The sequence below is a fragment of the Oryctolagus cuniculus genome, chromosome 2, assembly GCF_051225735.1.
Source record: "Oryctolagus cuniculus isolate XC-2025 breed Fujian yellow rabbit chromosome 2, ASM5122573v1, whole genome shotgun sequence".
NCBI classification, from domain to species: domain Eukaryota; kingdom Metazoa; phylum Chordata; class Mammalia; order Lagomorpha; family Leporidae; genus Oryctolagus; species Oryctolagus cuniculus.
The window spans coordinates 204,243,848-204,257,703 of record NC_142868.1 but is presented as its reverse complement, the minus strand read 5'-3'; the positions used below and the strand labels follow the sequence as shown (position 1 = coordinate 204,257,703).

Sequence of the window (13,856 nt, the reverse complement as noted above, 5' to 3'; positions counted from 1 at the left end):
TGTGGGCGGGGGGCTGTGGGCAGGGGGCTGGGGGCTGTGTAAGGTCAGCCTGGCCAGGTCTGCTGCTGTGGGCTGGGGACTGTGGCCGTGCACCTGCTGACCTCCACTGAGGCCAAGCCACACTCCTCAGCGCCCCTCCCTCCACTGTTCACTGAGCTGCCTGCCTGACCCCCTGCGCCTCAGATCCCTCAGAAGCTCCCACCGCCCCGGCCCTGGCAACTGCCAGCAGACTCCACCTTCTCTCTGTGCTCCACCGTAAGCTCGCTGCAGGCCCCTCTCAGGCTCCTTCCACGGAGCTCAGGGCAGGTGAGCTTCCTCAGCCTTTCCCCAAAGTCTTGCTGGAAGCTCTGCGTGGAGAGGCTGCAGGCTGTGTATCTGCCGAGTGAGTGCACGGGGGGCATGGGTGGGAGGGCGTGGGCACCCGCTCACCCCAGAGCAAGGGCTGAGAGCGGGATGCGCCTCAGGAGCTCACAGTCAAGGCGTCCGGCACAACGGAGCCCCCTCCCCAAAGGCTTCTTCACCCCTACCACCTGGGTCCCAGGTGCACCTGTCCCCTCTCCTGCCTCAAATTCAGTCCTCCTGCTTCTTCCTTGGTAGGCCTCTCTCCCCTACATCCTGCTCGTCACTTCCCCATGCCCACGGGATCCTCTGGACGTCCCTGTCCCCTAGTGCACCCCTGGATGCACGCGTCAGTCACGGCATGCTGTCTCCAGCGTCCTTCCCAGTGCAGCTCAGCACCTCCTCTCCCCAGTCCTCTGGTCAGAGACAAGGCCTGGCTCTGTTGCCACACCTGTGCCCCAGGAACTAGGTGGTGTCCCAGGCCTGGGCTGGAGGCCCCAGGCACGTGGCCCATGCCCTTCAGTCATCCTGAGAGCCCTTTGCCTCTCTCTGCAGAGCTGTCCACGTGCCCCTTGCCCCTCCCTCTGTGGTCTGCACAGAGCTAACCTTGCCTCCTGCTCCTGGGACATGGACAGAACCGTGCTCACTTAACAGTGGGCCTGTTTTTCTTTAGTGGGTAATTTACATAGACCTGTTAACTGAATGCAAACTGCCCATCCCACCTACACTTTGATGCAAGGGAAGCTGTTACTGGAATGGACAGTCCTGCACCACACTCTGCTTTCTGTGTGCTACAACCCCTACAGGGTGATGTATGTAGGAGTACTGCACATGTACCCTGCATAAGCACTCAGCTTTGACAAGAACACAGTCAAGAACACTTTCCAACTGTGTTGGTCCACCCTGGAGTTACTTACTCCGGGTGTAGAGCATGGTTTACAGTTCCGCCTAAATCGCTCTTCAATCACAGATCACAGGATATTGATATCTTACATTCTACGATATGCGTGGCAAGAATAAACTGATAACATATGGCTAAGTTTGCATGGTGCTGACCCGTACCCCACAGGAGCAGTAGAAAGCAGACACATGGCCGACCGTGGCAGGAAACGTCCGCTTTTGACTGCATGGACTTTGAGGACTGAAATATTTCTAAGATAAAATAAAAGCCAGCACAGGATGTCCTTGCATTTTAATATTTAGTGGGAGGATTTTCAATTGTTCAATCCAGACTAGCAATGATACTCTGGCAGCCCCTGTGGAAGTAATGGCCAGGCCTGTCCTGCACTCAGGCATGGCGGCTGGCTCTGAATTGCCTTGCAAGGTCTCTTCTGGCCTGCTCTGGGTACGGCCTGGGGACGGAGGCAGTGTCTGGAGACACTCTGGGCATTGGGAACTGTGGTCAAGGACGCTGCCGGTAACCTGTGGGCGCAGGACAGTGCGCGAGCCCAGGCTGCTCGGCCGGCCTGGAGGAGACGCCCTCCTGTGGGGGAAGCCTCATCCCGACAGTTGCAGGTCTCCCTCCTCTGGGGGGTGCACATGTCCCCGCTTTTCCCAGACAAGCACTGTGCAAACTGAGCCTCCCAGTAGCCTGGGGAACAAGTAACTCGCCGTGGAGTAAGGGCAACACAGTCCCCTTGGGAGTCTGTCTCCAGTCCGCTCAGTGCCTGCCAGCCAGGTGAGCACCCCAACTCCGCACGGGGCTCTGGTCACTCGCAGCGGGGCCAACACCCCCGCTCTCTGCTCCCTGCTGGGTGCTGGGTGCTGGGTGCTGGGTGCTGTTGCTGCTCCTGCCCCCACCCCACCCTTCCCTTTTGTTGTGCTGTTGCTTCCTACTCCGGGACGTGGAGAGCAGAGGAAAGCACAGGGCGGTTCCCCTTGTAGGGACTTCCCTGTGCACGTCCCTGGTCCACCCTCTCAGGTGAGTTTAGTCAGATGCTTGGTCCTTGATGTCCCTGACCCTCTCCCACACCTCTCCCCACTGCACAACCCCTGGCTGTGGAGTGTACCATCGCCACAGCCCCCTGTGTGCACTCTGCTTATCATCTTCAGCAAGTGTTCCAGGCACTTTTTTTTTTTAAAGTACCCAAAGTTTCTTTCTGTGCTCACAGGGCCTGGCGTGAAGCAGACATGTACACAACCTTTGCTGCATGCAGTGTGGACATCTGTCCTGTCACGTGACTAAGGCTGCAGCCTGTGGCTGAGGCACTGCCCTCTCTCTGGAGACCACGAGGCCCAGCACCCGTGACGCAAGTACTTCAGCAGCACCTGGCTCTGCTGCTCCCTGCTTCCACTAACTGCACCACTCCGGGGTCCAGTGTTCCTGGTTAAGGGATCCACTCTCAGTGGGGTCAGGATGCTGGCCTCTCACTTGCATAAAATGCTGGGGGGATTTCTCTCCTGGAGTGACTGCCGCCATCTTTCTCAGTGGCCACCTGAACCACAGTGAGGTACCACGAGAGGAGCCATGGCACTGGCGAGGACATTTCCTTCCAAGGGAGGCCCCAGGCCAACGCTGCTTCACAGCCATGGCAGTCCCCGCCCTGCCTTGTCCAGGGGAGCCAGCCTGGGACCCTCCCTGCGCTCTGCCTACCTCCGGTGAGAAGCGTAGTTGCCGGTGATGTGTCCAGAACCGTCACAGCCAGGGGTGGGGCACCTACGATGACAAACACAAGTCGGGGAATTTACTTGAAAGAAACAAAATCCCCCAAGCAATGACTGTCTTATTTATCAAGAAAGCAGACTCTCTGTTGCTTCCCCCCGCTTTGTGGAGGAGGCTAAAGTGAGCTGGAAGCTCCCCAGTCCACTGACCCGCGCCGTCGGCCACCTCTGCCCTCCCTGGCACAGGGATTTTCTCCAGGAGGGTTGTGGGTTTGGTGACCACTGTGGATTCAACAGTGGGACAGAGACCATCCCAGGGCACTAGGCTGCCCTCTCCTTAATGCTCACAGTAAGCCCAGCGGGACCCAGGGGGGCAAGTACTGTTCACACCAATGCACACACAGAAGCCAGGCTGCCGTGTGAGGAGACACACACGTGGGCTCAGCTACAGCCAGCACCTGTGCTGCGACACCAGCCTCCGAGGCTAGCCTGGCTGACCCCAGCCTGTACCCACACTGACGTCATGGACCCCGGCAGGCTTGCCTGGATTGATGTGGCTACAACACAAGGGGGGCCTGCCAGTGGAGACACCCAGAGCAATCCACGGCCACCCCCACTGCTCACGCCCACAGTGCTACGCGTGGCACTGCCATCACTCTGAGGGGACAGAGTGCTTTGGAGGAGCCCTGTGGTGACGGCCTCCATGCAGCGTCTTACACACAACACCTTGATAACAACCAGGGCCACCGAACACCTGCACTCCCAGCTCCCTCAGCTGCATCTGTTCCCATCACGGATGCAATCATTCATGACAGGAGTGAAGAATCCTCTTTCCACTAAACTTGTAGATAACAAGAACACAAGATAACAAGGATAAAATGACTGAGAATCTTCCCCTCAAGGGGCAGGGTCCTGCTCTGTGCTATGGCCTTGGTCAGGGAGTGCTGGCCCCTGCTGGGTGCTGCAGCCCTGGTCAGGGAGTGCTGGCCCCTGCTGGGTGCTGCAGCCCTGGTCAGGCAGTGCTGGGCCCTGCTCTGTGCTACGGCCCTGGTCAGGGAGTGCTGGGCCCTGCTGGGTGCTGCAGCCCTGGTCAGGGAGTGCTGGGTCCTGCTCTGTGCTATGGCCCTGGTCAGGGAGTGCTGGGTCCTGCTGGGTGCTGTACCCCTGGTCAGGGAGTGCTGGGTCCTGCTGGGTGCTGTAGCCCTGGTCAGGGAGTGCTGGGCCCTGCTGGGTGCTGTACCCCCGGTCAGGGAGTGCTGGGTCCTGCTGGGTGCTGTACCCCTGGTCAGGGACTGCTGGGCCCTGCTGGGTGCTGCAGCCCTGGTCAGGGAGTGCTGGGTCCTGCTGGGTGCTGTACCCCTGGTCAGGGACTGCTGGGCCCTGCTGGGTGCTGCAGCCCTGGTCAGGGAATGCCTGAATTTTCAAGGACAGAAATCAACAATTTTAAATGCTCAGTGAATGCATCTGCCTCCTACAGATTTGAATTTGCTTTGCACTCAGATTGCACTCAGATGCTGGGAGCTGAGACCAGGCCAGCCAGCACCTGCTTGCATATGGGCGTTCTCGGGATCGGGTGGAAGGGATACAGTGCACGGACTGGTTTGGTTCCGAGCACCTGCATGTCACATTCTGACTCCTGGATGTGTAAACAATTTCAGTATTCAGGAATTCTCTAGTTCCCCTTAGTCCCAGGAAAGGGGACGTAATTCCACATCGTAGGGTACAGAAGCAGACGTTTCTACTGCTGAAGGGCGAGTGTAAACCGCAGTCTGTGCAGAGTGCGTGGGCGGCTGAGCGGATGGACTGCAGTTCTTGGTCCCACGGTTGAGCAGAGCCAAGCTCTGCTCCCAGGGCTACCCCCGCAAATCTGCCCGTGACCCGACTCTTCCTTAAAGTCACAGCGGCTTCTCGGCCTTTGAGGTTGACCGCAGGACAGGTCAGCCAGCTGCCACGCCAGTGTTTTCAAGCATTAACACAATGGCCTGACCAGCTAGCCCGTCATGTGGTCACGTGGACCCTGCCCTGGGACGCCCCTGGAGGAGAATCTTTGAAAGCACAAAAGGCGTCCTGTGAGAGGCTGATCTTCCTGCAAGCTGAGTTTTGAAAACAGAATCACTGCTCCTACCCGCCAATCGCATACACCTGGCCTTACTTTTCGCTGAGGAAAACAATAGGTTCTTAAGCTCTTCCTGTCTCACTATGTGGTGTGGGCTTGTTTAAGATGCATCCACTCTACTGTGAGTAAACATTGTGCGTCTTTTTTGTGGTAGGGAAGGAAATTGTTATATTCTGCTCAAATATAAAGTGGAACATTATAACCAAAAGAACAGAATGAAGACCAGACTTTAGTACCCATAAAAGAGTTTGGCAGCAGGCTTTCAGTGTTTAGTTAGTTTTCATGCACGTGTAATCCATTATCTGATAAGAAAGTAGGTGTTCCAGCGGCCCTTTCTGCCATGAAAACTAAGAAAGTTCTTATTTCATTCATTTTCACTGTTTTGGGAAAGGAAAAAAGAATCAAGGGAGAAAGGCCTTTCCTCTATGAAAGGTTTGCTTTGTTCTTCTTTTCAGGGTTTCCAGAGGGCCAGGCAGCCCCTACTTCTGACATCTTCTGCCCTGGGGACGTGGTGGGCTCAAGTCACTGAGACCAAGGCCCCTTCGCGGAGGGAGGCGGGAACAAGATCAGCCTGGGAAGGGCCTGGCTCAAGCAGTCCAGCACATGGTCTTGTTTCTCACTGCCAGGCCTGGGACACAGGCGAGCTCAGAAGAGGAACTGTGGCCCACAGGGCCAGCTGCTGCCTGCGGGAGGTGCCCGAGGCTACGGAAGGCAGCTCAGGGAGGTGTCGGTACTTCTTGCTTCCCGCTGCTCTGCACATTCATTTTTGTGACTGTTCAAGGCTTTTAGGTTTTTTTAAAAAAACTCTTAGATTTGCATACAAATCTTGTGGCTTTAAGAAATCTCAACATTCCAAAAATAGAATTTTTGGAAGCCAGTGAACACGGCAGTGCTAACTCATCTCACAAAGGGCCTCTGTTCCTCAGACAGTGCCGGCCCCAGGACGCCTGATCCTGGGAGTGGTGTGAAACTGACTTAGAGAAATCCCACTTGCATCTGCCCCTCTCAGAGGACTGCTTTTCTGTGAAGGGACGCCTGGGTGGAGGAATCAGAGGCAGCATGGCCTAGGCAGCACCGGCTGCACAGCTGGGACTCAAGTGGCTGGTTTCCATGGAAACGACCCCTCCATGCCCTCAGGGCAGGCTGGGCTTCCAGGCACTGCACTCAGTTGCTGCAGGGCAGCCTGGGGCTGAAGGAGGCCCCTCCTGTCATGGCCTGGAAACAAGAGCATCAGGGCTTGGCTGGTTCCTATGGTTACAGATGTGCAGGGCATGAAATAAAACACTTGGCTTTATTTTTTTTCTTTCCTACTCCAAAGGTATTATTAGTAAAAACCCTTTGAAAAAGGAAGCTACAAATACTCTCAAAATCAATGCTTGCGACCTAACAGACACGTTCAAGTAAAATAGTCTTGTGTTATCTGGGCTCGTGTCAGCCTTAAGACTGAGCAAATTAAGAGAACACAATTTTTGGATATATTACATCTGGCTGGAAAAATTGTCTTGCGTACTTAAGAACGACAACGGAAAATGATAATAAAAGGTGGCTGAGACTCTGCCTTGGATGGCCACATCCCACGTTAGAGTGCGTGGGTGTGAGTCCTGGCTCCTGCTCTGATCCGGCTTCATGCCAGTGCACACCCTGGGAGGCAGAGGTGATGGCTCAAGTACGTGGGTCCCTGCCACCCACCTGGAAGACCTGGATTGAGTTCCTGGCTCCTGGCTTCAGCCTGGCCCTGCCTGGCTATTGTGGGCATTTGGGAAGTGAAGACTTTGATATAAAAATAAATAAATAAATGCATTTAAAAAATGTTGTGAATGGCGCTTTACGTTAGGGGTAACATGCAGAATTCAGGTAGATGCTAAATGGGTAAAATCAGAGCACTCAGGAACTCGTGGCCTTTGGGATTCATGGCAGAAGCCCTTGTCCTGTAGGAACTACTAAGTTTCTGTTGCTTGGGATCTAACAGGTGCAGAGAGCTCCCCAGAACTCTTGCTGGCCTGACCTTCTCTTTATTATTTTCCACCAAAGGATCACTCCCCCTGGATCTCACAAGAACCGCCTGCGCACCCCTCCAGGGAAGTCAGAATATGTGTCCCCTAACACCAGAAGAGAATTTGTGTATTAAAATACGTGATCATAGAGAGCACAAAGATGGGACCCAGCCAGCTGGCCCTCTAGTTCTCCTGCTGTTCCTTAGCATAGATCCCAGCCCCAGGACTGTCTTCTCCACTGGGAAAACCGTGGCCCTCAAACAGGGCAGCAGAGGTGCAAACAGTTCTGTCTGCTGACTGAGCTGTGTTACTGCTCATCAGATGCAAGGACGTCTCTAGTCTGTCTTCCCGTCCTCTCTCTTTGGGGAAAGAAACATCGTAATGATTAAATAAATACTTAAATTTGCATTAAGAGGGAAAGACATTTTCATTATGACAGGTTCTTTACCCCAGGAATGCCCTCTGGTCGGTGAACATGGGTGTAAGTTCCATCTCAGGTCTCATCAAAGGCTGGCAGCAGGGACCCACCAGGTGTCCACCCTGGAGCAATGTGGGCCAGGGACCCCTCGGGCAGGAGCCCAAGGCCGACCCAGCATCACTAACCTTGGTCCCTCCACTGCTCCTATGGGACTCTGGGCGGACTCAATACCCCAGGTCCCTCAGGCCCTCTCTCTCCCTCCACCAGAGCCTACGCTCGCAGGTGTCCCTGAGCTCAGTGTGCAGTCTGGCTGACCCAGCAGCCTGCTCCCACCAGCTTGCAGGGAAGGAATGAAGGCATCATGCTTTCTCATTGGCTAGATCACTCCTACTTTAAATCACACAAATAAAGGCGAGGCTGTCAGCATGCGAGAGCCCTCTGCAGGCCTGGCCTCCTAAGGCTGACTTGAAAACATGACCAGGAAGCCACAGCCCAACGTCAGCCTGATATACTGTGAGTGGTTTAAAGAATTCCATGGACATTCCCTCTTATAGAAAGGGTCTTTTTTTAATCCTTTTATTTCATGGCAGCTCTGCCAAGAGGACTTATTTAGCAAAACAGAAAATATGAAAAAATATAACTTTAATGCCTTTAATTATAAAATAAACCATTAAAATATGAAGTCAGGCATCATCTGTTCCAGCAAATCACATTGGTAACATCTTTTCCTCTGAGTAGTGTTTAGAGCCCTTGCTTATTTTCCTGTTGGACTATGGTCTTTTTACTTTTTATTTATTAAACTCTTCATATAGTGCCCTTAACTATAATGCAGATTAAATGTGTTATCTCAAAAATACTTAAAAAATTGTACATTGAAATGATTTCAGCTACATATCAGCCTCTATCTAACTGATTTAAAAATTTCACTTAAAAAAGGTTTTTTCTTGTCTAAATAGATTTAGTTCTAAAAACATATTTGATTGTTTTTGCTGTGTAAATGGAAAACAATAAAGACATGCAGAGAAGTACAAAATTAAGACATTTTAAGGTAGAAAAATGAGAAATTTTCATTCTTAAGCTACATCTCTGTGATTTGCTCCCCAACCCTAAAGAAATCAGCTGTTCAGAACCAATGCATACCCCTTCTGGTCAAAACTCCAAGGAAGACAAAATCCTACAAGCGGCTTTTCAATTTGTGAGATAGTCAAGTTTCCTTTTGAGGTTCGACATCATGTTTGCTTGTTTGGAGCCTGGGTCGCACGATGGGATGGGGTCTCTCTCTCAGGGTCTCCTTGATGGAGCTCCTGCCCCCCCTGGAATCTCAGCCCTTTCTGCCTGTCACTCTCACCCTCCTCATCCTCTCTCTCCCAAGCCACACATCAGAAACAGAGGTGAGGGGTTTTCTTGCCCCCCCCTGCCTGCCCAGGGCTGCTCCCCTGAGGACCCCCGTCCTGTGTGACCAGGAGGTGTTCAGGACACTCCAGGGTCAGCAAGGCCTGCATGCATTTGAGTACAGACGAGGTGGTCTGTCCCGGGAGCCTGCTTGCTGGGGCTTGTGACGTGGGAGCATCAAACACCCTTTTCTTTTGGTTCCCAACACTTTTCATCTCTCTAAAAAACAAAATCAAAAAGGTGGAAAATAATTTTTTTAAGCAGACTTAAATGATTTTTTTAAAGACTCTCAGATCGTGTGCTAGAACAGACTAACTCAGGCTGCTACAAATGTACTGGTACCACGCACAGGCGACACTCACGTTCTGGCTGCAGAGACTCTGGGCCAAGAGCAGCCAAGGAGGTGCCAGGAGGTGAACCGGGGGCTACCTGGTGGGGGCTGAGCCTGCTGGTCCCTGATGCATGTCAGTTACATGAACCATTCCTCGCACCACCCTCTGTGAAGTGCCCTTGGGGGCCGCGCTTTCCAGACACCCGCGGACCACCAGGGATGCTCACTGGTGGTTCAGGTGTGACTCACAGGCTCATGCCTGCCTTTAGCTTGGGAAGACGCTCTGGCCAGCCCTGAGCAAACCTTCTCTCCCCCTCCCCGACTCTGGCCCCATCGTGCCCCTGAGGGTGCAACTGCGCTGGCTCTGGGGTTTGTGTCTGTGGACACCGGGGCTGCAGCTTGGTCTCTCGAGGGGCGCCCAGGCTGCCACAGCAGCCTCACTGCCATGCTGCATGCAGGTGCGCAGTGTGCGAGCTTGGTCATGCAGCCTACAGCCCTTCCCTCGGTAGTCATCGTGCGGACCATGCTGCCCTCGCGGACACCTGGCTGGCACCCCGGGGCCGGCACTGAACTGCTGTGTGGCTGAGAGCTTCCAGGCACACCCAGCAGCGGTCCCTGTCCAGTGCACTGGGCAGAACGTACCTAGCACATCCTGACGTCCCATTCACTTAACGGGGTGTCCTTGGGAAACTGCTGCCGGAGCACATGCACGTCCAGCAGCAGGGGAGCAGCTAAACAAGAGGCGGGGGCAGCTGCAGTCAGAATTGGAATTGGACTCGAGGACCCATGCAAAAAGAAAGATACAACAGGTGACTAGTGCAGCTGACCCACGGCAACCGACACCCCCACTCCTGACCTCTCGCCCTCTCCAGGACTCAGGCGCATCCAACCACGACATCCACAGTGCAGCGGGCATGCAGAGGGGCCTTGTTCGGGGCGGGGGCAGGGGTGGGGCCCGAGAGCGGTACTCACCTGCAGCTGCATACATGAGCTCCAGGGCAGTTAGTGCAAACCCATGTTTTAAAGACATTTGTGTCACGGGGCATTCCTTCTGGCCATGGGCACACAGGGCTGAGACACGGGACACTGACCCCTATCTCCTCTTCACCCAGCCACAGGTGGTTCAAAGATGGCTTCCCAAAACGTCCTGGCTGGCCCCTAGCAGCTGTTCTCAGGGTCAGGACTCAGACCCTGGCTTCTCAGAGTTTACGAAGATGGGCAGGGCATGGGAGGGCATTCCTTGTCAGGGCTGTGTCTCGCCACAGTCAGTTTCTCAGCTCATGCACCACTGGGTCCTGTCCTGAGACAGGGCCCGGCCAACTGCTGCCACAGAACCACCACTCTCATGGCCACCGCCCTGCTGCCACAGCCATGCACATGAGCCGCTCGCAGCCTCAGGGCGCATGGGAGGTGTTGCAGGCGGCAGCAGCAGGCAGCGCAGCTCTGGCACTGAGGCCAGAGCGTTGGGAAGACCTGCCTGTGGACCGTAGCTCCAACGTGAACAACAGCCGGCCTGGTCAGTGACTTCTCAGTGCACGGCCAAGGGAGGCAAGGCACGCGCAGGCGCCGCTCTGGAGGCCTCCAGATGCCAGCGCACCTCGGAGGACTAGGCTTCTGGGACGGGGGAAGGGCAGGCTCCTGGGTATGCGGGCCCTGCGGCCATGCATGGATTTCTGCTCAGCGCTGGACGCTGATCTATGTCCCTGCCCCGCGGTCCTGTCAGCACTGGATGCTGCCCCGCGGCCCCGCCCTGCGGTCCTGTCAGAGGTGGAGCGCTCCGCGGCCCTGCCCTGCCGTCCTGTCAGAGCTGGACGCTGCCCCGCGGCCCCGCCCTGTGGTCCTGTCAGAGCTGGACGCTGATCTATGTCCCTGCCCTGCCGTCCTGTCAGCACTGGATGCTGCCCCGCGTCCCTGCCCTGCGGTCCTGTCAGAGGTGGAGCGCTCCGCGGCCCTGCCCTGCGGTCCTGTCAGAGCTGGACGCTGCCCCGTGTCCCCGCCCTGCGGTCCTGTCAGAGGTGGACGCTACCCCACATCCCCGACCTGTGGTCCTGTCAGAGGTGGAGCGGTCCGCGTCCCCGCCCTGCGGTCCTGTCAGAGGTGGACGCTGCCCCGCGGCCCCGCCCTGTGGTCCTGTCAAAGCTGGATGCTGCCCCGCGGCCCCGCCCTGCGGTCCTGTCAGAGGTGGACGCTACCCCACATCCCCGACCTGTGGTCCTGTCAGAGGTGGAGCGGTCCGCGTCCCCGCCCTGCGGTCCTGTCAGAGGTGGACGCTGCCCCGCGGCCCCGCCCTGTGGTCCTGTCAAAGCTGGATGCTGCCCCGCGGCCCCGCCCTGCCGTCCTGTCAGAGGTGGAGCGCTCTGCGGCCCCGCCCTGCCGTCCTGTCAGAGCTGGACGCTGTCCCGCGTCCCCGCCCTGCGGTCCTGTCAGCACTGGACGCTGCCCCGCGTCCCCGCCCTGCCGTCCTGTCAGCGCTGGACGCTGCCCCGCGTCCCCGCCCTGTGGTCCTGTCAGAGCTGGACGCTGATCTATGTCCCTGCCCTGCGGTCCTGTCAGCACTGGATGCTGCCCCGCGGCCCCGCCCTGCGGTCCTGTCAGAGCTGGACGCTGCCCCGCGTCCCCGCCCTGCCGTCCTGTCAGCGCTGGACGCTGCCCCGCGTCCCCGCCCTGTGGTCCTGTCAGAGCTGGACGCTGATCTATGTCCCTGCCCTGCGGTCCTGTCAGCACTGGATGCTGCCCCGCGGCCCCGCCCTGCGGTCCTGTCAGAGGTGGAGCACTCCGCGTCCCCGCCCTGTGGTCCTGTCAGAACTGGACGCTGCCCCACGGCCCTGCCCTGCGGTCCTGTCAGAGGTGGAGCGCTCTGCGGCCCCGCCCTGCGGTCCTGTCAGAGCTGGACGCTGCCCCGCGGCCCCGCCCTGCCGTCCTGTCAGAGGTGGACGCTACCCTATGTCCCCGCCCTGCGGTCCTGTCAGAGCTGGACGCTGCCCTGCGTCCCTGCCCTGTGGTCCTGTCCGAGGTGGATGCTACCCCATGTCCCCGCCCTGCGGTCCTGTCAGAGCTGGATGCTGCCCTGCGTCCCCGCCCTGCGGTCCTGTCAGAGGTGGACGCTACCCCATGTCCCCGCCCTTTGGTCCTGTCAGAGCTGGATGCTGCCCCGCGTCCCCGCCCTGTGGTCCTGTCAGAGGTGGACGCTGCCCCGCGTCCCCGCCCTGCGATCCTGTCAGAGCTGGACGCTGCCCTGCGTCCCCGCCCTGTGGTCCTGTCAGCCTCTTCTCAAGAGAAATGGAGAGTCCGGCTCCTCCTTCCTCGGGTCTTCAGGGACCCCACCTCCTACACAGCCTGACGCCCGGTCTCTTTCCTCACACCGGCCTCACCTCGCTCTTCTCTTTATACTTCTGGTTTAATTCTTCTCAATTTACTTTCTCCTCTAACCTTCTTACAAAAACAAGCAGAGCCTTTGTGCCATGGGCTCTGCCTTTCCCCTAGTGTAACATCTTGCATGTTGGGGGAAATTTCCAGCTGGAACAGGTGAATGCACACGCTAAGGGAAGAGATCTGAGTGGGTTACGTATTTCAGCCACGGGCACAAAAAGCGGTCAAGCTGAGACGACAGGGAAAGTCCGCTTTCCTCTGGCGCTTCCCACATGGCTCGACCGTTCCTCAGTTTTCGCTTATTATCAGCAGTTCCTACTCCCTGAACCCCTGAGCCTGCACGGCCTACTCCTCATTTCAAGGGCAGGTTCCTTTGTTTATGAAATCACAAGGCTTACTTTGTTCCTGTTTGCACTTTTTATAGGTTGATTTGGATTTTCCAGGTGTTATGAAATTGAGGATAGTGAAGGAGATCTAGGAAAGTGAAATGAAATTTACCAAGACTCATGTATCACAGAAATGGCTATATGCAGTTTCCAGAAAGCAAACTGTCCACTGATCCTTGCTCCCCTCTGCCTGCCACAATGGCACACAAGACAGCAGAGAACAGAGGCAGAAGTCAAAGGCCGGAGAGCCGAGAGCAGAGCACAGAGGTCAGAACACCTACAATGGAAGCTTTCAGAGGTGTTAAGACAATTTGATCTGGAACCAAGTAGGAGAGTTCCACCAAGAAGAGCCCAGAACCACCCAGAGCTTGGAGGAGGGTGACCTTAGGAAGGATAAATGGACGTGGAAGGTATGGCAGGTGGGAGGGAATGAAGAGGGGCATAAGGGGAGGGCGTGGCCTTGAGAGGAAGCTGGCACAAACTCCCCACAGACAAAGCGGGTTCTGCGGACAATGCAGGAGACGGTGGTGGATGTGGGTGCCCCTCTGCACCAGCACGTCCAGGAAGTCCAGACAGAGGTGGCCCCACAGGGCTCTGGGCTTGTGGAGAGAACACAGTGATGGTTTCCCAGCTCTGGGCCAGGTGCTGCCGCCCAAGTGACCACCTGGAGAACCAGGTAAAGAGAGTGCTGTGAGCACCATTCCCCTGGTGGCTGACTGGGAGCAGAGGATGAAAGCCATTGAGGACAGCTGCCATGGAGGGCTGTCTCTGTCTCACCTGAAACCTGCCTGAAGAGCAGGGCAGGAGAAGCAGACAGGAAGGAGGAAGAAAGCCACACTTCTGAGAGCGAGCCCAGAGGCACAGTGTGGGGAACCAACGCACAAGGATGGCCGCACTCGGGTGCCTCAGG

At 56.4% G+C, this 13,856-nt stretch overlaps 1 protein-coding gene across 22 annotated transcripts in view; it reads right to left on the bottom strand.

Moving 5' to 3' along the window:
* The window catches only part of MYT1L (myelin transcription factor 1 like), a 441,118-nt gene that overhangs the window by 34,699 nt on the left and 392,563 nt on the right, over positions 1-13,856 (bottom strand). For all 22 annotated transcript variants that reach the window (XM_051838143.3, XM_051838145.3, XM_051838141.3 and 19 more), the window contains one exon: positions 2,933-2,995. In XM_051838143.3, coding sequence (XP_051694103.1) covers positions 2,933-2,995 — 63 coding nt within the window. The remainder of the gene's footprint in view (positions 1-2,932; positions 2,996-13,856) is intronic.